This window comes from Vipera berus, assembly GCF_964194415.1.
Source record: "Vipera berus genome assembly, chromosome: 8".
Classification (NCBI taxonomy): domain Eukaryota; kingdom Metazoa; phylum Chordata; class Lepidosauria; order Squamata; family Viperidae; genus Vipera; species Vipera berus.
Window position 1 is genome coordinate 15,862,770 of NC_138211.1, and position 24,017 is coordinate 15,886,786.

Genomic DNA, 24,017 nt, shown 5'->3' on the forward strand with positions numbered 1-24,017 from the left:
AGTCCGACTTCGGCGCTGACGAACTGCCGCCGGCGGGCCTCCTCTCGCGCCCTTCATTCAAAAGATTTTTCTCACCACCTGCCAGAGCCATGTATCCCTCCGCCACACCAGGCGGCTCCTTCTCTCCACTCAACGGAGTCCGAGCCGGTCAAGCGGCCTCAAATACGTAACCCACTGGGGATGCCTGCCCTCCCCTCCCCTGCTGAAGGAGACAAATCAAGAGGACAGCAGCGGACTATTTTTTTTCCTCCCTCTCCCTCCCCTTGGAAGAAATCCCAGCCCTGCGGATGGGTTGTTAGTTCAGAACGACGAAAGAACGGTTGAAGGATCACGTGATACCGACGTGACCAATGAGGAGCGAGGCTCGCCTTCCGGAGAGGAGGGGGGAGAAAGAGGCGACTCTGTCCCGCCCGCTCGTCTGCCCCGCCTTTCTCCTTAAAACCCCGCCCTTTCTGGTTCTGAAAAGCAAATCGCGCGGACGGACGCCCACCCAGCCCAAAAAGTCCCGCCCACTTCGTTCCCTTCGAATCCGATTGGGCAAAGGGAAAAGAAGCTGGGGGAGGATTGGTGGGTGGGCCTGTTGGTTAAGGAAGCCACTCTTCCGGGTTTGTAGCCAGGCTGGGTCAGGCAACTCCGGAGGGAGGACATGAAGAGAGTCACCCTGTTTGTTAATGGCAGCCCCAGAAATGGGAAGGTAAGCCGGCCGAAGGGAAGCGGGGAAGAAGCCGCTTTGGCGTGGCTTTACAGCAGGACTCGGGGTCTGCATCAGGGACACCACGAGGTCTGTGCTCCCGGAGAGCCTGCGGTCTCCAACAGGGAACAGCCGGGCTGGAGCTGCAGATGGAAGGTTTTTCCCTGGGAATCCCTGGCCAGTTTCCATGGGAGCAATTCCCACTGGATTTGATGAGATTGGAAATGCTCGGAAAGAGGGATGGAGTAGTGCAAGGGTGTCCAAGCTTGGCCACTTTGAAGACTTGTGGACTTCAACTCCCAGAATTCCCCAGCCAGCCATAGTCTTCAAGTGGCCAAGCTTGGATGCCCCTTGGAGTAGTGCATTTCCAGAACCGAGCTGATGCAAAAGGACTACAGCCAAACCCAAGTGTGAATTTTAATTTCCTTGGGATTCTTCTTCCCCAGAATCATTGAGCTACTTCCTCCAGGGTTGCCTGGAATTCCACCTCACCCTACTCTGAGCTGGCCACCTTCCCAGGAAGGGGATGAGAAAGTCTCTCTTCACAGAGAAATTGATGTGGTTTCTTGGAGGTGGAGGTGACTGGCTTCCCTTTTTAAAAAAAACAAAAACAAATCTGATCTTGGCCACAGCCCTAGGATTTCCTGGTGGTCTCCTATCCCCAAAGGATTTACCAGCTCTCATCCGGTTTGGAATTCAGGATTAGTCAGTTGAGGGCAGCCACCTAATTTGGTAAGACTTGAAACCCCCTGGATTTCCTATGCAGGGTGATGAAATGTATTGTTCAACAGAACTGGAGCACATAAGAATATGGAAATAGAGTCATTGCCTATATAGTGGCTATGGTATCCGACCTGCCAAAATCTTGAGGACAACTAGAGGGAAGGCAAAACTCTTTACAACCATTTAATGCCTATCTTCACTTTTTCAGACCGGATATGTGTGCTCTTTTTAGTAGGCTTCATAGCAATTTGATGTTTAGCCCACAAATAAAGTCATTAATATTTACCAGGTTTTCTGGTGACTGCATTGTATTTCACTCGGCGATGACCTTCAGAGTAGAAATAGGTATTTAAAGCATTTTTGATGCACAGTACTGTAGTACATGAAATCCGTAAAATGATTGCTTTGGTAAAAATGCAAATCATCAGAACTGTGATGTACAATAGTGCCAACTATCTTCCCCAAAGGTGCTATTAACCGATGCTGATTGTTAACAATTAAATTTAAATTTTTCCCTTCCACCTAGTGGGCACTCAGTAATTTAATACCAATTATTGCAAAAGAAAAAGAGTCTGCATTCACACAACACTCTTAACCTGTTAATGAATTAATGATTTTTTTCTGCATTTTCACAATGCATAAATTAAGTGGACTGGTGCATGCAAATCATAGAGCCACAGAATTCCAACTAAGCATAATGTATTATGCAGACAAAACCATTACGTCTTCTAATTCTCCTAGTTAGGAATGGCTTGCACCCTTAACCAGAGTTGAAGTATAGCCAGCCGTACCAACAGGCTGAAGAACAGCTTCTATCCATGGGCTGTCAGGCTCCTGAACGGGAAATAACTCTATGTATGATTGACTTGCGAGGCCGGTGTGTTGTGCAATTAGCTCACATGGTGTAACAAGATGGTGGGTTTGTTGTCACTGTGAGTTGTGGGGGGGGAGCACGAAGGGAGGCTCAGCCAATTTCACTGTACACATGTTGTACTTTGATAATAAAGGTTCATAAAGATAGTTCCTTCCATTGTTTGCCTACTCTCATTCCCTGAAGCACTGCTGGATTAAATATACAAAATATAAAGACTGCATTGAATTATCATAGGTTTAATTAATATAGGATCATGAGCTGTGCATTGGCCTAGATTTGCAGACACTCACCTCATACTCAGGAGATTGAGAGTTCAATCCTGGACAGCGACAGATGTTTCTTTATCAGGGCACAAAGAGAAAATACCTGTTGTGAACTCTGTGTAGGCATCAGGAAAGTTATCCGGTCAGTAAACATTCAGCTCCATTCAGTTGCCCCGTCTCCATCCCGATACAAGGGATTACAGGGTCATAAAAAATGATACAGGATCATGATTTAGGAGAAAGGGATAGGAGTAATTACAGTAGGATGAGGGTCAACTTGGTCTAAGGTGTCGGTTCTTTTATTTAGGACAATTTCCTAACAGCAAATTCCAGATTAGCCTGTTTTGTCTTAGAGCTGTGTCTGAAATTAGCCGGTGACTTCGCTGATTGTGTGTCAGTGTAAAGTCCCTTTCAAGTTAATGAAAATGCAAGCTTTGCATCACTTTTTACTGGGCCAAGGGACAGGCTTAAATTAATGAATGCCGTACTCTTATAAGTCTATTTGGAGACATGCTGTTTTCTCAGGATTTAGTGTTTAAAAGATCTGTGTCAGCACCCAGCTGTACAAATAGCCCGTGTAGATTTGTTTTGATAAAATGGACCTAGGTTTCCTCCCAAAATATTTCTTCTTCTGCACAATGTTTTTAAGAAGGAGAATGCAGTTCTATATTCAATCAGTAGGGTAATGTTTTGCCCCATCTTCCCAGTTTCAGTGAAAAATTCCAAAGGACCAGGGCATACCCAAATAGGAATTTTTCCAAAACAGCTACAACATTTTGCAATATTTTGTGTTCATATATTTTAGTTTTTTTCCTGTTGTTATTTTTTTAAAATGCTTTTGTTTGTGGTACTGGTCCATGACTAATAAAGATTGCTGTTGCGTTCGTTTACCAGTGTGCCGCTTGGACATGCATGGAATATGTTGTAGTTTTATTCTAACAGCAATTATTCTATCAGATCCCTTGAGAGTATGACTGGGTTCACACATCATAGGAAAGCTTGTGGTTAGATTTTGGCTTAGCAAGATATGTGAACTGTGCCATTATATTTTGTCATACTTGAAATAGTCTGGAGACTTGTTCAATCAACTGTTTGCTTGCCTGCATTATCTTTTTCTTTCTTCCTATGGCTAGCATTGTGTATTAATGTTGTGGCTTGTCCAGTAAATTATAATTGCAACAAATTGTGATCATCTTGATCCCAACAAGGATTTTCTGCCTTACTGTGCCAGATACTGGTATTCTTTTGGATTCAATTTGTTAGAAAACATCATGGTTGGATTTACCGAAGACGCTAAGTCATATCTCCCTGATTAACAAACCATAATGATTGGGATCACACATCAACATACAACCAAACCCTATTACAAGTCAGTACAGTATACAAGAATCTGTCCTAGAAACTCTTTTGAGTAGCCAATGTAGTATAAATAATCCATAAGATTTACTTCTTTGCTGTCATAATCAAATAACTCAACAAGCTGGTAGGAGAAAAGCAAAATTGTATGGAGGGTTAATATCTGAACACAAAACAGAGTTTGTCTTTGTTATTTCCAATGTTTTGGTATTACAGTGTTCTTTCCCACAAATTCTTTTTCTGATATTGTGCATCAAGGACTAATTATTTGCAAACAGCTGCCGGTTGTCTAAATTTCATTTCCTCCACTCAATCTCTTGTGATTCACAGTATAATAAATGAACCAAAGTTTAGGATTTGAATGTGACTCTAAGCTGTGATTCATCCAAAACAGTCATAGCAGCTTCTGTGTTCCTGCTTATAACTGTAGCAAAAGTGTGTAAAGAGAGACTGTGAAAGCTAAACCAAGATTTAGGAAAACTTTTTTCCTAAACTGGCTTCCTTGCAATATCCTGGATTGTAACCACCATCATAGAGGAAGTCCTTGACTTTGAATCATTTTTTAGTGACCGTTTGAAATTATGATGACACCAACATTCATCTCGCTAAGTGAGACATTTGTGAAGTGAGTTTGGCCCCATTTTATCATCTTTCTTGCTACGGTTGTTAAGCGAATTATTGTAGTGATTAAGTAACACAGTTTGTTAAGTGAATCTGGCTTCCCCATTGATTTTGCATGTCAGAAGGTTGCAGAAGAAAGTCACTAGTCCCTGGGATACCGTCATAAATATGAACCAGTTGCCAAGCACCCAAATTTTGATCATGTGACCATGGGGATGCTGCAACAGTTGTAAAATGGTCCTAAATTACTTTTTTTCAGTGCCGTTGTAACTTTGAACATTCACTAAATGAACTATTGTAAGTCAAGGACTACCTGTATTTACAACAATTGCAGCATGTCAGGGTTATATGATCACCATTTGTGACTGTCCCGGATGGCTTCTGACAGGCAAAGTGAATGAGAGAAGTGGGATTTGCTTAATGGACCAGGTATGTCACTTACAAATTTCAGTGATTTGCTTAACAACTATGGCAAAAAGTTGTAAAATTGGGGATGACTCATTTAACAATGGCTTTTGGAAATTCTGGTCTTAATTCTGACCATAAATTGAGAATTTCCTGTATTTTGGTTTTGCTAGTTGTGGAAGTTGAGAGTTGTAGTTCAATAAATCAGTAGTTAGTATTGCTCGCGTTTAGTGCCTTGTGCAGATTAGGATATTGTGTGAAAACATTAAATTGTACTGTCTTTAAAATATAAGACTTTTATCATTTTTTAAAAAAAAAGTTTAGTAGTGACGTTCAATACATAAAATATTCCATAAAATCTTTTTAAAAAAAAGCTTTGGGGTGGTGGGTTTAAGTTACTTGTAGCCCTCCTTTCCTCAAGAAATATTTCAATTCAAACATGTTTGGCCAAGAATGGAAATCTTTTGGAAATTTAGACGCCAAGTAAAAAAAGAAACAGCGTCCTTTTTGTCATTGACATAATGTACAGCTCGAGCTATGATCGATTTTTTAGGACAGGCGAGGAACTTCTGGAGAACTTTGCCCCTTGAAATTTCCCAGATACTCCTTTTCGGTTGACTTTCGCTCATTTTGATGGAGTGTGGACCCAGGAGGGCTGGCTAGGAAAGGGTGGGATGACGTTTGGACCGATCAAAAGTTTTTCCCTTATTGCTGTTTCTGCTCACTATAACAACAGGTGGCAGGACCATGATTGGGAACAGGGATGGAAACTCTGGATTATAAACAACGGATGACTGGCAATTCCCCCCCCCCTTTTCTTTAAATTTGTGCATCAGATCAGCCAGCACCTGTGGAACCCTGTTGCTTTGGGTTTATGAACTGACTGGCTTTTTTAAAACGATGGCCTTTGACATACGAATCTGTGCTTTACCTTGTTGGGAACGCAAAACAAACGACAACCCACAGGATGTGGTTTCCCAGCTGTGGTTGAGAGTCTCACAAAATAAAACAGGAGCAGTCCATCTGCCATGGTAGACTTCGTTGCACTCTAGCAATACACTGAAGTTGTCAACATAAAATATTGGAAGCCATAAACATTTCAGGGAAAAAAGAGAAAACGATCTCCAATGATAAAGCCGGATAATTCTGCATTAGGGGATTAAATCTCTGCCATCCCATCATCTAATATTGGTGTGGCCTATTAACAGTTTTGGAATCGTTTTGTCTTTCGATTGCCTAGTGGCCCAGTTTCCTTCAATTCATTATGGAAATGTTCTGAAATAATTTGTAACTTCCCAGTTTGGAAATACTTCCACTGGTTGCTTTTAGATTTAGATTTTAGATTTTAGATTTTATTAGATTTCCCGTAGGACTCAGGGCGGTTTACAAGGTGTTTAAAACATCAATACAAAAATTAAAAAACAATTTAAAATGATTAAATTCAGTCCCTGAAGTAGAAATATAAAAACCCCCGGAAAGCTTGAAGAGCCAGGTCTTCAGGTCCCGGCGAAATGAGCGAAGGTCGGGGGCAGTCCTAAGCTCCATGGGCAGCTGGTTCCAAAGGGCAGGCGCCCCCACAGAGAAGGCCCTCCCCCTGGGTGTTATCCTCCGGCAGTCTTTTACCGCCGGCACCCTGAGAAGACCCTCCCTGTGGGAGCGCACAGGACGAAGGGAACTTGATGCCGGCAGCAGTTGTTCCCTCAGATATCCCGGACCCAAGCCATTTAGGGCTTTATAGGTCATCACCAACACCTTGAATCTCACCCGGAGGGCAACATTGGCTTCACAATGTATTTAAAATGCACAATATCCTACTTTTTTATGGTCAATAGATGCAGTCAGTTCTGGATATATATAATACTCTGCCACATTGCCGCCACTTATGAATCTCTAAGATTCTGTTTGTAAAGGTACAGTTCTACGCACATTTATATAAAAAGATAAATCACTCAGTTTGCAGATTATGCTTTGTCAGAACCACAGTGAAATAAGGTAGTCCTTGTTTAGTGACTGCCTCGTTTAGTAACTGCTTCACCTATTGACCATTTGAAGTTATGACAGTGAGGAAAAAGTAACTTTATGACCAATTCTTGCATTTACAACCTTTCCAAATCTGAGAAAGCCGAAATAAGATCTAAGCAGAATTGCATTTCACTTTGTGATTGCTTTGCTTAAAATAACCAAGTTACCAGTTCCAGTTGTAAACACTAAACAAGAACTACTTGTATGGTTTATTACACAAACCCAACCAATTGTTGTTTATTACTGGAAACTGAAACAAATAAACCACATTGTAATGGCAGGATGTACAAACTCGGCCCCTTAATTCAACAGTTGCACTGTTTGGATCCAATACGAATCTAGAAATTGGCTCCATTTAATTAAAAAGGTACCAGTAATTGACTGTTCTCTAAAATACCTTAAATATATTAAGTTTCAAGTGTAGATAAAACTATTTCCTTGTTGCAAGCTACATTGTGGAGAAAGAAGCCCAGATTTTCTAAGATTGAAAGACTTCTGCAGAAAAAAATGGTGCAATTTATCTTGGGCTGAATTTGAAGCAGATCAAGAGCGCTGCACAGTGCGTGGATTTGTATACTAGTATACAATATAAATGGATGAAAATTCCAGAGCAGCTAACTCTGTGTATTGAATTAAAAGACTAACTTTCTCTTATAGGTTGTGGCTGTTTATGGAACACTGTCCGATTTGCTTTCTGTCGCAAGTAATAAGCTTGGAATAAAAGCAACCAGCGTCTACAATGGAAGAGGTGGACTCATCGATGACATTGCCTTAATTAGGTAAGATTAGCGGCATTAGCCCATATTGAAAATGTGTTTAGAGTCCTTTTGAATAAGCCTAATAGGTGTGAGAACTGCTTGGAAGATGGAATAAAAGCTGATTCAAGAATACCACATTAGATAGATACAATGTGTTGATATTGAAATGGCCATGAACCCCTTTCCTACAAAGTCATCAACAAGGATTAGTCTATGGAGAATATATTATAGCTCCATCTTCTTCTGCAACAGAGGGAAGACTATAAAAGACAGAAGCAACGTAGAACTAAGGAGAAATTTCCTGACAATCAGAGTGGTTATTCATGGAACAACTTGCCTTCAGAAGTTGTGGGTGCTCCATCACTGGAGGTTTTCAATAAAACTGGTGGTGTAGGGCCTTCTGCCTGAACAGGGGGTTGGACTAGAAAATCTCCAAGGTCCCTTCCAACTTATTCTGTATTCTTCCATTTCCACTCTTCCCCCCCCCCATCCCTTCTTGCTTATGTGATAGACCTTCATCCTGAAAAATGTTAAGTATTGCCTTTGGCAACCAAAATGTTGCCCACCCCTGGTTTAAATAACAGTTCGTTGAGCGCATCATGGTGTCTCATTTCACACACAATATTCAGCAATATAATGTGGTTGCCAAGGTGTCCTATCTTGACTGAATGCCATGCCCAAATCTAAATAATCCACAACTGTGGCTTAGCATAAAGCAAGGGTCTACTCTGACATCTGAAAAGCCCACTCTGTAAATCATAATCTCAACACCATTCAAACCACGATTTGATTCTGATTTGGAAATGACTTAGGTAAAACGTCAGTGAAGAATTCAAAATTATTGTGAACTAGGACTAGGCGACCTGATGTCTTCCAGATGTCCAGAAATATAATTTTCATGCTGGTTGGACATGGTGAGAGCTGTAGTCCAAAGCATCTGGAGGGTATCAAGCATTTATCCTTGTTGCACACTCTGATTACAATAAATGAAAAAGCAGAGGGAGAAAAAGCCTGAGCTTCGGAGTCAAATTATAAGATTTATATAGCTTCTCAACTGGGACAGGATTTTACGTGGATTCCACTGTGTAATGGTTACAAATAGGTTTGCATTCCATCTCCCCTGGCCAGAGAATTGCTACCCCCATCCTATAGTTTGCCTTCTAACAAATACTTTCTACTAAAATTGTTTGTTCCAAGTATCCTGTGCTTATTGAATTTGTTGGGAAGTATGCGGTAAACAAAGCCTCTTTACCAGAGTACCTTTGCATAAATATGAATCTAACTCTTCAGCTTGACTCTTAATTTTCCAACTTTCCCAAACACAAATGTCATTGCATTTAAGGAATTTGGATCAAAACCATCTGCAAAAGCAATTGAATTTAGAGCATGGAGAGTTTGTTAATTTATATATATATATTTGTGTGTGTGTGTGTGTGTTTGTGTGTGTGTGTGTGTGTGTGTATTTATATTTCTGAAATTGAAACAGTGGAGTGTAAGAAAATAAAAATCAGACACTGGTTTTAGATTGTGGTGCTCATTTCCTGTTTTGAAAAGAGAAAACAATCTTAGAGATTTCACATTTTTTAAAAAAAACTGTTCTTGCTCAAACGCTGCATTTCAGAGCAAGTCTGATATACAGACTATCCATAAACGACTATTGCATAAAAGGACTAGCTCAAACTCCTTCATGTGAAGCCACTTAACATAGTTGAATTGCTATTTAGATCTTCCGTCACTTAAACTATTATCATAATGCGGTAAGATCGAGTTTAGTCTCTCTAAAACCTTGGAATCTAGAATGAGCAACTACTGTTTTCCAAAACACTTGTCGGGCTTATTCTGAATCCCTGGTTTTCTTTCTCTTTTCCTTTAATCAATAGAGACGATGACGTTCTTTTTGTATGTGAAGGCGAACCATTCATTGGTAAGTACACCAAGTTGTTTTCCTCCAGAAGAACAGGAAGTAACAGGAAGTGGTTACTGTATGATGATGTGCTTTCCATGTTCATAGATCCCCAGAATGATATCAACTCTTTAGAAACATTAACAGGATCTCATTCGGATTGGATAACACTCAATGTAGGAGGACGGTATTTCACAACTACCCGGTAAGAGTCGGTTTTCTTCTTGTGAAGTTTATCGCTGGAAATATTATGTTCCTAAGTATTAAATGCATTGTTCATTTAATAAAGCTGTTAACAACTTTTCAATGCAGCGGTTGGATTCAGGCTTCAGGCTAAACTGTAGGGCTGTTTGGGTAGCATGCTAGGTGAAGGCAATTGTTGCTTATTATTATGTACAACCCAGACCAAATGGTTTTTCAACCATCCATGATTTAAAATGATGGTTTAAAATGATGTTATCTTGGCTTTTCTTAGTTCCTTTCCCCCCCTCCCCCAGAAAATTAAGCAATTCCACAAATTAAAGATTAACATTAAACCTTTATTAAATTAAACCTTTATTAAATTTGTCAGTCCGGTGTGGAGCCACATTTCCCTTTACTTAAGCCAACATTGTTACCCAAATTGCTTATCACATAAAAGCCAGGAGGGTTTTTTTGGGTTTTTTTTAAATCCCCGCTTGAATGCTACTCCAAATGCCAATGTGGCCAATTTATTCATTAATTTCTCTACATTTCTTTCTTAGGAGTACTTTAGTTAGTAAAGAACCGGATAGCATGCTGGCCCACATGTTTAAAGATAAAGGTCAGTATGACTTAAGTTACGTATGTGAAAGGTCTATCCAGTATTTTATCCAGTACTCAATTTGCAAATCCACGGCATGTAAATTGTTTTTTATTGCCCAACAGAATCACCTGTGAGCTAATGGAACACATCTTTATTGTTTAGAGCAGGGGTAGGCAGCCTTGGTTCTTTTATGACTCGTGGACTTCAACTCCCAGAATTCCTGAGCCAGCCATGCTGAGGGGAAAGGGAGAGTTTCCAAGCTGAGCCATACAGGCTGAGGAATTCTGGGAGTTGAAGTCCACGAGTCATAAAAGCCAAGGTTGCCTACCCCTGGTTTAGAGGATGTCCTTTCCTCCTTATTTACTATAATCTCATTCTAAATTTGTGGTGGGCCATGAGAGGCACTTCAGTCTGATTTCCAAACTTGCCTGCAGATGATCCATCTAAGCTGCTGGGAAGAGATGGAGATGCGGAGGGTGAGAAATTGACCCTTAATGAAAGCATTTTTTTTAAAAAAATGTGTCCATCTGCAACAGATGCTTGGGGAAACAAGAGAGACCACAGTGGAGCTTTCCTGATTGACCGAAGTCCGGAGTATTTTGAACCGATCTTAAACTATTTGCGGCATGGACAGCTAATTGTGAACGATGGCATTAACTTGCTAGGTATGTACTAGGACCTGTAAAACATTTTGTTGCCTTTGTTGCACAACTATGCTTGTTCTAAAACAATTCTAAAGCCAAGCTTCCTGAATAGAACCAAGGATGTGGAAATCCCACGCAAGCTTTTGGCATTTTGGTTACGATCTTGAGTTTCTCCAGTCCGAGTACAACACCATAACCAACTACACTACACTTGTTCAAGTCATTGGATGATTTGGGCCAGTTGTTTTTCTTAGCCCAAACTATCTGATAGAGTTGTGGGAGAAAATTGGAGGAACAAGAATTATGGAAACAGCCTTTTGAGCTCTTTAGAGCAGTGGTTCTCGACCTGTGGGGTTTGTGGTGTCATCATAGGGGGTCTGCAAAGGCTTGAAGCATTGTTATAATTTAAACCTTGAGTTAAGTCTTGGGGGTCCGTGGCCATGGTCCGTGACCACAAAAGGTATTTAAAGCGGGTCCGTGGTCAAAAAAAGGTTGAGAACCACTGCTTTAGAGGAAAGGTAGGATTAATCAGTCAATCAACGGATGGCTAAGTAGAGGTTGTGGAATTTTTAATCGGATAGATCTGCAAAAGGGATTTAAGATTAAGATTACTAGATAGATTTTGTTGTTGACATGCTGATGCTAACCTGGCATGCAACAAAACAGCATATTGTATGAAGCTGGGGAATCGTGGCTTACAATTCATCTTCAAACCATTGTTGATCTTAAGTAGTAAATCATGATTGACATCTAACCTTAGCTATAATTAAGACCAGTTCTGGCAAAGAATCTCGGCCCAGTGAAACTGCCTGATCCTGTGCATGGTTCCTACAGCCTGAATTAGAGAGCAGGAAGGTTGAGTAGTGAATTTTGTCATTATTCCTAACCATCGCTAGCTTGTATTGTGTCAATCATCTTATGCTAGGTGTCTCAGAGGAAGCAAGATTCTTTGGAATTGACTCCCTGATTGAACACCTTGAACTAGCAATTAAGGTAATGCTAATTTTTGTATCTGATTACTTTCTGAACATTTGCCCTTGTTTTGGTTTTTATGTTACCTCTTGGGCATTATGCTACATTGTGCCCTGGAAATGTTTCTGTTTCTTAAAAACAAACATTTTGAAGAAGTTTTTTTTTATTATCATTTTATTGGGGTTTTTATTAATGTATCAACTGTTTTTATGGGCATGTATTTAATTATCTTTTAATTTTTGTAACTCTTGTTTTATTCTTGCCCTGTACACCGCCCTGAGTCCTTCGGGAGAAGGGCGGTATAGAAATATTAATAAATTAAATTAAAATTAAATTAAGTTGTCGAGAGAAATAAATCTTGCACTTTGTATTTTTCTTTCTTTTTTGATACTAAGTGGTATTATCTTTTATGAGAATCCTTAATAATAATAAAAAAGTATGAAAAAGTGAACAAAAGGCAGTAACATTGAATTGGCAACATTCTGAGTGGACGCCAGTCAAGTCAAGTTATTTTCAAAGAGATGCACACATACTATATATGGCTTAAGGATAGCAACTTAATTTTCTTAGATATCATGAAGAGTACGCTCAAATGGCTGCACCCCCATAACTTAACGTGCCAACAATTAATGTTGATTTGTTCTTCAGACATAAACATTAATGAGCTCAAGCATAGAGAGAAGCCAGAATATGTAAATTAGCAAAAAAACAATGACTTCTGAATGTGGTGTAGAGGAAAGGGACAGAATTAGAGGTAACAAGCCTACAATGTCAACATCCCCAACAGCTTGTAAATACCCTTCTTGAAAATTGCTTCAAAAAAATCCCACGCTGCTGTATATCACCTCATGTAAGCAAGCAATCAAGCAATCAAAATAGAGCTGGAAGGAATCCTGGAGGTCTTCTAGTCCAGAGGTCCCCAACCTTTGGGGCACCAGGGACCTTTTCCGTGGACCGGAGGGGGCGTGGTTTTGTGTGTTGCCTGCATCTCGCAGATGGGGCTTTGCTGGTTTGTGCGGACTGGTTGCTGGCATGCCGCGGCCTGGTACTGGTCCACGGACCCAGGGTTGGGGACCCCTGTTCTAGTCCAACCCCCTGCTCACATACAATTACAGATAGGTGCCTGTCCAATCTTTTCTTTAAAAGATATTCCATCTTGTATTGTTTGGGCTTAAACTCTTCTTCCCCTTTTTGACAGAATTCCCAGCCTGCAGAAGACCACTCCCCAATTTCTCGAAAGGAATTTGTTAGATTCCTCCTTGCAACTTCAACCAAGTCGGAGCTACGCTGTCAGGTACCGTGAGAAAATGAATTTTTTTTAAAAACTGTGGTTTTTTTTGAACCTGTTTTGCACAACTTGTAAAAAGAAAAGTTTACACTGATATATTAAAAACCATCACAGGCAGCCTGCAGCCCTGGATAGCTAATAATGAGGCCCCACAAGATAATAAAAAATATTGAAAAATTAAGGAAGTTTGCTGTTTATACACATTAACTATACTACAGTATATATTTTATATGTGGCTTAACCCTGGGAAAACAAAAGGTTGTGGACAACCATGCTTTAGAGGAACCTGGATCACATTTTCTTGCGGAGGTTTTAATATATATTTTTCTACTATTGTTTATTGTTTTTATTTTTTAAATGTTTTTTTATATGTTTTTAATTGTAACTTATGTTCTGAATTGTAAATAGCCCAGAGTCACTCACTGACATTGGCGGCTCTAGAAATTGAACAAATAAATAACATAAATGTTGAGTGCATTCCTCCTCTGAGTTAGGTTAGACACTTTGTCGTCCAAGCAGTTGCGTTTGGATTTTTGAGCTGGATTTTTTTTTAATCCCATTTATATCCCGCCCTTCTCCGAAGACTCAGGGCGGCTTACAATCTAAGAAGCACAAATCAAATGTGCTTAGCAATAGCCTTCATTCTATGTATATGCCTGCTTATTAGGGCTTTCGCCCCCCCCAGTGGCATTTTTACAAAGTCAGCTTAATTGCCCCCAACAATCTGGGTCCTCATTTTACCTACCTCGGAAGGATGGAAGGCTGAGTCAACCTTGATTTTGCACAGCTGATGCAAAATGTAGATAACAGGGGTGGAACAAGCCCCCCCTCCCCCCACACACACCAAAGTTTCACTTTCAGATGGGTTGTTTTGAGCTTGATGTAACCACCTAGTTGAAGCAGTTGTTTTGAACTCAGATAACCTGACCACTGCTCTCTTCTCCTCCAGGGGTTAAATTTTAGCGGTGCCGACCTCTCTCGTTTAGATCTCCGGTACATCAATTTCAAGATGGCCAACTTAAGCCGATGCAACCTGGCTCATGCAAACCTCTGCTGTGCAAACCTCGAACGGGCTGATCTCTCTGGATCTGTTCTAGATGTGGGTGTTATTTGGATAAGGGCTAAGAATAAAATGCACACCTCTTGCACAAGCTTAGGCAAAATGGATTGTTCTGTTCCATAGCAGTGTGCCCAAACTAGCTAGTACACCTTTTAATAAAAGGGGAACTGCAAAGTAGCTGCACTGTGGAGCATGCATGGCCTAGAAATAAACCTCTTAAGACAGGGGTGTCAAACTCAATTTCATTGAAGGCTGCATCAGCATTGCGGTTGCCCTCAAGGGGCCGGGTGGGTATGGCCAGGGTGGGCGTGGCCTACTGGGTGGGCGTGGCTAGAGTGCATATGGCCTACTGGGTGGGCATGGCCAGCTCTACATCGTTCGCATCAAGGGTGCCTATGGGGGCCTGGGCAGGAGTGGGACAGATCTGAGGGTCTCTGGCAGAAGGAGGGTCTCTGGGCCAGGGCCAAGGCAGTGGGGGCCGTTCCCTCACTGTTTCCAGGATGGCTTCGCGGGCCGCATGAAACCACGTCGCGGGCCGGATCCGGCCCCCGGGCCTTGTGTTTGACATGTCTGTCTTAAGATATGACTACTAAAGATCCTTGTCAATCATAGCAAAACCCATCAGTGTGAGCAGTGCTAAGCTAAAATGTCTGGTCATCCACCTGGTGGCATCTTCTAGCTCTGGAAATGTTCCATGTCTCTCTATTAATTTGGATTTATTTGCAAAGAAATACCAAGGAACAGAAGAGATGGAACGTACACTAATTGATCAGGATTTGGCAGGATAGACCTGAAAATATGAAAAGGATTATTAACCGTGAAATGAAGTAAGAGCTAAAGTTTTCGGAGTTTAGATAAAGGCAAAGTCCTTTGGGTAAAGCACTGTGATTTGTCACCTGCAGATTCGGCTAACAAAGGCTGTGGAAGTTTCTTCGTTGGAGTATTTTAAGCAAATGTGATCAGTCCGCCATTTGTCAAACGTAGCCTGCAGATTTCTATATCAGATTGAAATGTGGCTTCTTTTTCATCTGAGATTTTTTGCTTTCCTCTTTCTTTGGCAGTATGCCAATCTCCAAGGTGTAAAGATGCTGTGCTCAAATGCAGAGGGAGCATCCCTGAAAAGCTGCAATTTTGAAGATCCTTCTGGCCTTAAAGCTAACTTGGAAGGTAAACACTGACTGGGCCCTTTGTTTTTATGTAATGCTGTCAGTTATCATTCAGGAAATGACTGAATGTGTCCCAAGGATGCTTTTTCACGAGACATTTTGCTTCTCATCCAAGAAGCTTCTTCACCTCTGGCTGGATGGTGGCGAATGGAAGGATTTATACTCCTTGCAGACAGCTGGTCATTTGCATTCTTTAGGGAGTCATTGAGGCCACTTGGAGGTTTACCTGTGTCCACAGGGTCACCTGAGTAATCCAAATGTGTGTGGAGCCTTCTTGGCTGCAGGATGTTTTCTGCCCTGTGTCCCTTCACTGCTGAAAACAGGCGCAGGATGTTGGGGATGAGTCTGTGTCATCTGCATCTCAAACTGAAATGGAAATGGTTCCTGTAGTCTGCAATGTTTGCTGGAAATTCATTCACATAACATATACTGTTGCACTTCATAACCTCTTCAACAATTTCTGAAGGGCTGTGACTTCCATTGCTTATACACTTGTACTTCGCTTAATAATAAGGCAGTACCTGGAGATTGCAGAATAGGAGAGCAGATAACAAAATACAAAGACTAGCAAATAGAAATAGAATGACTGTGGCAAAAGAAAGCAAAGATAGTGCCAGTAGTCATAGGAGCCTTGGGTACAATCCCAAACCAACTATAGCACCATTTGAGCACCATCGACATTGACAAATTCACCATCAGTCAATTGCAAAAGGCAGCTTACTTAAAACAGCTTACATCTTATGATATCTGTAACACCATCAAATATCCACATATGCCTCTCCCAGGTCCTTGGGAAGGACTTGATAGGCAGGCAAAAATGCCAGATCCGGTCTGAACATCCGTCTGTGCAACAAACAATAATAATGCTAACAATATCTGTCTTATCTCAGCTCTTGGGAAGGACTTGATAAGTGAATAAAAATGCAAAATCCTATCTAAACATCTGGCTGATTTTCCAACCAACTATAATAATTTATTAAAGCCATCTGGGTCTCAATGACTGGGTGGCTCGCAACATTAAGTAAAGAAATTACAATAAAATAAAACAGGAAGATAAAACATGGCAAACTTTTATAGTTAGATACCTTTGTTAAGGAACTGTGCTGTTGTAAGGTTTTTTTTATTATTGTTGTTTACTGGAAAAGGAAGAACATGACATAATTTAGTTCGTGTATAATATTTCCAATGATTCAACCAACATAAAAGTTAGCATCTTCTGTATATCTTGTAATACAGGGGCCTTCAAACTTGGCAACTTTAAGACTTGTGGACTTCAACTCCCAGAATTCCTCAGCCAGCCCTGGCTGGCTGAGGAATTTTGGGAGTTGAAGTCCACAAGTCTTAAAGTTGCCACGTTTGAAGATGCCTGTTGTAATAGGATGCTACAATAGCATAGTGAGAATGAAAGGAAGTTCTACTCTTTTTTTTTTGACGGGCTTGAATTTTGTGACTACAGGTGCTAACCTGAAAGGTGTGGATATGGAAGGAAGTCAGATGACGGGTATCAATCTCCGAGTTGCCACTCTAAAGAACGCAAAATTGAAAAACTGCAACTTGAGAGGAGCAACCTTGGCAGGAACCGATTTAGAGGTGAGAGCTTCATCTTCCAATTTTTGATGGACCCCAAAGAATTTAAACCAGGGGGAATCGTTGGGCGTTCCCTTAAACCTTAAACAGCCGTGCTGCTTTTGTAGGTGAGTCATCCAGTATCTGAACCTCTGCTGACAACCTCCTCTGTGGTTTCAGAACTGTGACCTGTCAGGCTGTGATCTACAAGAGGCCAACCTGAGAGGGTCGAATGTGAAAGGAGCCATCTTTGAAGAGATGTTGACACCGTTGCACATGTCACAGAGCGTCAGATAGGTTGCCCGGCTGAAGACTCTTGGTGCTCGATGGGGGAAATGACGTTCCTTCCACAGCACGTTTTCCTCAGTGGTATCTGAGAAGCTGCTGCTGGATGGAGAGACGGGCCTTCCCTTGTCTTAGGTATAGGAATAGCTATTGAATCCAGTCGGGACAAGAAGCTTGCTGATAACTCCCAAAGACGTTGCTCTCTTGACTCTCTCTCGCTTTAGAATGCTCCTCTAGAAAAAAAAATATTTATGAAAGCACAATATATGCAATTTATATTTATTCAACTTCCAGTGTGGGTTTTTAAAATACGATCAGTTCACACGTAGTAGCTTTCAGCCTGGATTGGTGGACCTTTATTTACAGTGGCTTATTAAATGTGGGAAGGGGAGGAATGGGAGGGTCGAAAGGTGTCTAGATTTGAATCTTCTTGGCAAAACAGAAACAGCTGTATTTCTTAAAAGTGTCCTCATGGATAGATTTGGGGTCTTATTTTAAGCCTGTTAATGCACTGATTTAAAATAGCTCTGAATACTGTTATATGCGTGTGTTCCTTGACTTAAAACAGTGTCATAAGTATTAATTGCAAAAGGAGGATACTCAGTGAGCCATTTTAAAGACGTACTGCTCATGTCTAACAGTTGGGAATTGAATGTGCAAAGGCTTCTGTGAGCCCCAAATTGCTAAGGTATACTGTCACTGGACCTACAATCATCTAGGTCATGTGGCCTAGGACCATTAGAAGTGAGCTAATTCCTCTTATATCGGCATTGGGGAAGTACATCTTGAACTTTTTAATTAGGCTGGTATTGTTACAGGTTTCCATCACAGTGAATAATGCCTTGTCGGCGATTTCATCAAATTCTCTTGGTCAAAAGTTGAGTGAGCTACCCTGGGGATCCTGGATAAAATAGGGAGCGATGAGAAATAGCTCAGGCTACTTTACATAGTGATGTAAACCTAGTTTGGTAAAGAAACATCCATAAGAATACAGAGAGCACCAAGGATTCCACAATTCTACAATATTCTCTTTTATCAGTACTAGGAAATAAAGGGCTAGGAACGTACACAGCCAAAAGATGCTTAGGAAATGTTATGAAGAAAAGAAAGTTAGAGATAATACACATACTACAGTATATTTGCACACCACCACCACCACCATTCTTGTGGGTTGTTCTTTTTTTTTTTTAAATGGAAAAATAACTCTACAAAGTCTCCAAAAAGCAATTGAAATGTTCAGCTCTGCCGTTCCAGTTATGCCAATATGAAACAAGGACAAACTCAGCAGTCATTCATCCCAAGAAACAAAACAAAGTTAACTTTATTTAACCCAGTCCAGATAGCACAACATTAAGAGCTGATCTTAAAGGTACTTCCCTACCTCACTCCCAATCCTTTATATGTGCCTATGCAAATAAAAACATGAACCACCTTCCTAGTTTTATAGGGGGGCAAAAAAAATATCAAGGGATAAGGCTTGTTTAAAAATGCAAATGGAAGCTGATGTCCATTTCAGCCTATAAATCTGGAACTGGTGTTACATGCTTGGATTGTAGTTCTCATCATTCATTGTCATTAGCCAACTCACTGGGTCTGTTGGGAAAGGTAATTTAATACCATCTATATAAATCTGACCTTTTAGATAAACAAGTTTCAGCTGCAACAGAAATAAGATTCCAGATATATTTTTCCTGCTCGAATATAATTAGGGAATCTGATCTCTTTGGACACTATGGACTATAACTCTTACAAGCTCCACGGCAGCATGTGGCTATATGCAAACCCTTAACCTGTGCACATTTCTAGCTGAGTTACAGAAACAGAAGCAGTGGATCTTCCTGTTAAAAGTAGCCAGGGCAAACATGATTTAAATGGGCTGAGAAAGTATGATTGGGACCACAAATCATGCTAAACTGTGGGCTTGTAATTCAGCCCACATTGGATAATGTGCATAGCACACTCAGTCATGCAAAGCAGGTTATGGCTTACAAATTCCCTGTGATGTCAATACAGAACATTTCAATGATCTCTGTGCCTGTGAACCTATAGCCAGATTGTGCACACCCAGATGTAAATGAAATTGAGTGAGCACTTACCTTAGGCTCAGAGCTACAGTCAACATCAAAATGTAGAAATGGAAGGAAAATAATGGCTCCAGAATTATATCCTAGAAATGTTAGGGGGCTAAAATCTATCCTCCACTGTAGTTGCATTTAGAGGCATTGGCCTATCAGTTGCTGGCTGGGTGAGGCTCATGGACACTGAGTATCTGCATAGAATAGAATAGAATAGAATAGAATAGAATAGAATAGAATAGAATAGAATAGAATAGAATAGAATAGAATAGAATAGAATAGAATAGAATAGAATAGAATAGAATAGAATAGAATAGAATAGAATAGGAAGGGACCTTGGATGTCTTCTAGTCCAGCCCCCCGTTTAAGCAGGAGAACCTATACTACCTTAGACAAGTGACTGTCTAGCCTCTTCTTAAAAATCTCCAGTAATGGAGTACCCTTGATTTCTGGAGGCAAGTTGTTCCAGTGGTTAATTGTCATCACTATCAGGAAGTTCCTCCTTGGTGGTTGATATATGCCTGCAGGTAGAATCCAGCCTACTTAACATAGTTTTTCATTCAGCTTGTGGATGGGGAAGAGAACCAGGTTGGGGAGCATGGGTGTACCCTAGCCAAATAGAATCAAGAGATTGAAAGAGACAGAAACTTTTTGTTACCTGGTTACATGGGTTTTTTGCCTTATTTAAGCTAGGGAAAAAGCTTCTGTTATCTGATAGTGTGAGTGTGAACAAACTCTTAGCCCTTTCTTTTTTATGCTAAGCCACAAATGGAAGCTGAGTGGACAGTCCATGCTGAAAGATGCCTCTCATTCAATTTTTTTTAAAAAAAAAGCGGGGGGGGGAGGAATGATTAAATTACAAAAAATAATAGCAAATCGGTAGGGCTTTAGAGTGAACTGTACTTTTGTGACCCTTGAATGAAAAGCTAGCAGCAAATGGTCTATTATGAATTCAGTCTTCCATATGGTGGAAACTGCTTAAGTTTAGTCATTTTGAGTGGTTTGTGAACTGGGTTGCTCTGGCTAATTGGATATAGGATATTATAACAATAACAACAACAACAAAATCCTGGTGCTTATCATTTCACCTGGTGCCTGGGGAGAGAAAGAATGACATTGTTTCAAGGGTACCAAATTAACCTATACCAGGATATAATGAAGATTTAGAGTTTGAAGAAATCAAGCCACCTTTTTCTTAATTCTCTGTGTGTCAGTTACACTCATTTTGCTGAAGCTGAATGCTTAAATAATCACAATATGTTCACCTATGCATAAGAAATATTTACAGCTATCTTGAACAAATCATGGAATAAATAAAGAGCTTCAGAAACTTGCAAACCTTTGTTTGAATTTGGAAAATAACACTATTTAAGCTTAGGTTGGGACGTTTAATCAATTAGCCCTTGGATTTAAGAGTAATTTGATATTTTGCAGTTAAGGGTGTTGAGAGGGATTTCTGAAATTAAAAACCTTGGAAACACACAATTTACTCTGACCTTGCTTTCCAATGTTATTTTTTAAACGTACTGTGTTCAGGTCTACCCAAGTGCGTTGGGTATCTTCACCACCTTGAGTTATTTGTACAAATAATAAAGGTGGGACATAAATAAAGAAATAATAAGCAAATAAAAATTAACAAGTAAATCTGTATGATCGAGATGTCGTCTCCAGGACCACTTCAGCAGCGGAATGGGGCTAGCAAATGTAGCCAGAGTTACCATTGGAAAACTCACCCTGCCACCCAACCAATTCATCCAAAGTACGCACAGAGTATTAGGCAACAAATATCCGACTTGCATGTGGCAGTCGCTCGTTTGCCCTGTTTTTCTTTTAATTGTCAATAAACGGGTTTTCACAGCATGAATTTTCCCTGTCCCTGTAAGAGTTCTACAGGAGTCCTTGCCAACGCCATGAAATTGAAGGGGGGAAAAACGCATTAACCTTTAATAAATCCTCATGAAATATTTTCTGCAAATTACCCTTATCCATTAACACCCCAAGGAAGCAGCAGGGAATCGCTAAAGTGCAGTAAAACCTTTATAAAATCTCAGTGGCGTGGAGTTTAATAGTTTTCTTGTTCATATCTTAAGACATGGTTGACAATACTGTATTTTGAAGCTAATTCTCTTGAACACTCTGCAGTAGTTGATTATAGCTCCTTTATTTTTTCATTTATTTCACCCCAGTCGTGATGGCCCAAGCACCTTCTGGAAGACCTCACAGCTTTAGCTTCTTCTAGAAGGTCACCAGGGTGGAGGCTGCCTGACTTTAAGCAGTTTAACCTGACTCTTGCAATTGGGTTCTTGTATGGTTCCTATTTGGCCTCAAGATATTACAATCAATTTTTGCCATCTTTACAGCAGCATTGTCATCATGTTAAAAATATCTTCAGTGCTTAGGTGGGACTAAAAGGTAAAGGTAAAGGTTCCCCCGCACATGCGTGCTAGTCGTTTCCGACTCTAGGGACCGGTGCTCATCTCCGTTTCAAAGCCAAAGAGCCAAGCGCTTGTCCGAGGACGACTCCGTGGTCATGTGGCCGGCATGACTAGATGCCAAAGGCGCACGGAACGCTGTTACCTTCCCACTGTAGTGGTCCCTATTTTTCTACTTGCATTTTTACGTGCTTTCGAACTGCTAGGTGGGCAGAAGATGGGACGAGTAACAGGCGCTCACTCTGTTACGCGGCACTCGGGATTCGACCCGCCAAACTGCCGACCTTCTGATCGACAAGCTCAGCATCCTAACCCACTGAGCCACCAGTGGCCCTCAACCACTGGTGGCCCTCAAAGGTTTCTGTTTATCTGGTTTTCTTAACAGCTTAACTAGATATACATCATCTAACGTGGTGGAGTGGTTAAAGTGTTGGAGTAAAACAAGAAGGATCAAATTCAAATCCATTTTTGACCATGGAAACTCACAGATGTCTTTCCGTCAGTTACAGACTCCTTGTTGCTGAAAGTGCCACACAGGGATAAAATAAAGGGATTATACAGTATATCCAGCAACAGATATAAAAATGCAACACATTTATAAGATAGGAACAGAAGAATAGGGTAGGATCTTTGAGGATGCTTCCGAGAAAGTTTTTGTCCTGCACCTTTAGACTCAAAGGTTCTATTTTTGATACCCAACGGTGGAAGCACCACTGCAGCTATCATTCCTTCTCCATCTTCTGAACAGATAGATAAAAAGGCCAAGACTTTTGAAACGAACCAGTTGCTCATTAAAAAAGACTTATTTATTTTTATTTTTATTTTATTTTAATTCCATTTATATCCCGCCCTTCTCCGAAGACTCAGGGTGGCTTACAAGCTTAGCAGTAGCCTTCATTCTATGTATATGCCTGCTTATTAGGGCTTTCACCCCCCCAAGCGGCATTATTACAAAGTCAGCTTATTGCCCCCAACAATCTGGGTCCTCATTTTACCTACCTCGGAAGGATGGAAGGCTGAGTCAACCTTGAGCCTGGTGGGACTCGAACCTGGACTAATTGCAGGCAGCTGGTGTTACTTAAGGAGGCATTAGCCCACTGCTCCACCAAGGAAGTATAACTTCCCCGTTATACTACTAAAAATCACCTGGATTTAGCATGTCTCAGTTTGTATAACATCTCTCAAGAAACTTTGTTGAGGGAGATTCTCAGTCATCAAAGTAGACTTGCCTGGAAGTTGAATCAGTCTGAAGAAGAAGCTACTTGGATAAGCAGGGAAATATTTCCAACTAAAAAAAGAAAATCAAATGGCATGACTCAACTTCCAGATTCAAGAAAGGCTTTTAAAAGAGAAAAAAAAATCAGCTGTGTTTACCAGCTACCCAGGAAGGGTGTCCAAATCCTTTCTTCTCGTTATGACTTAGATAAGACCGCAATTATAGTCAGCGTGAGACAGATAGGAATGTGACTGCCTGGGGCAAATGCGTCAAAGATGGAGAAGCGAGATATTTATAAGGCAAGGATGCACATTATCCCACACCAAAGGAGGTCTCGAGAGGAACCACTTTCATCTTTGACCACCAATCAGGTAATCTATAGCATATGTACAATGCATGTTGGCATCTTCAGTCTATAACTATCCAGAGAAACATGTTAAGATTTTTCTTTATTTCATTTCTTCTGCATTAGCAGAGCTCCTTCTCGGTCTCCAGATTGTGACAAAATGCAGAAGACTAGGATGCTAATTTCAAGTTTCTTCCTGTTGCTCATCTGTTTATCAACCTGCTTTGCCCAACATTGGTCATATGGCTTCCAACCTGGTGGGAAGAGAGATGTGGAAAACCTAAGAGACTCCTTCCAAGAGGTAAGTTAGTTTTTGGTCATTTCAATCACATTATGATGTGATGTTTGGTCATTTACGGTGGACATGTGCCAATGCAAAGAAATATTGGAGTAGCATTCACATCTTAATACAGAAGATTCTTAAAGTGAATGTAAAGATACACCCAGATATCTTTCTTTTAGACTTAGTGGATAAAGAACTTGGGGAAAAAAAATCTGGTACTTTGATGTTACACAGTATATGCGGACAGCAGCAAGAATACTTAATGCAAATGGAAGGCTACTTTG

At 40.7% G+C, this 24,017-nt stretch overlaps 1 protein-coding gene across 1 annotated transcript; it reads left to right on the forward strand.

The window, feature by feature from the left end:
• Positions 1 to 627: 627 nt before the first annotated feature.
• On the forward strand, positions 628 to 21,751 carry KCTD9 (potassium channel tetramerization domain containing 9). The gene is made up of 12 exons (XM_081333912.1): positions 628 to 694; positions 7,613 to 7,734; positions 9,594 to 9,637; positions 9,725 to 9,821; positions 10,360 to 10,418; positions 10,937 to 11,065; positions 11,970 to 12,037; positions 13,215 to 13,310; positions 14,254 to 14,403; positions 15,426 to 15,531; positions 16,987 to 17,120; positions 17,277 to 21,751. Exons 1-12 carry the CDS (start codon positions 647 to 649, stop codon positions 17,391 to 17,393), a joined length of 1,170 nt encoding a protein of 389 aa, XP_081190038.1. The 5' UTR covers positions 628 to 646; the 3' UTR covers positions 17,394 to 21,751.
• Positions 21,752 to 24,017: the final 2,266 nt, after the last annotated feature.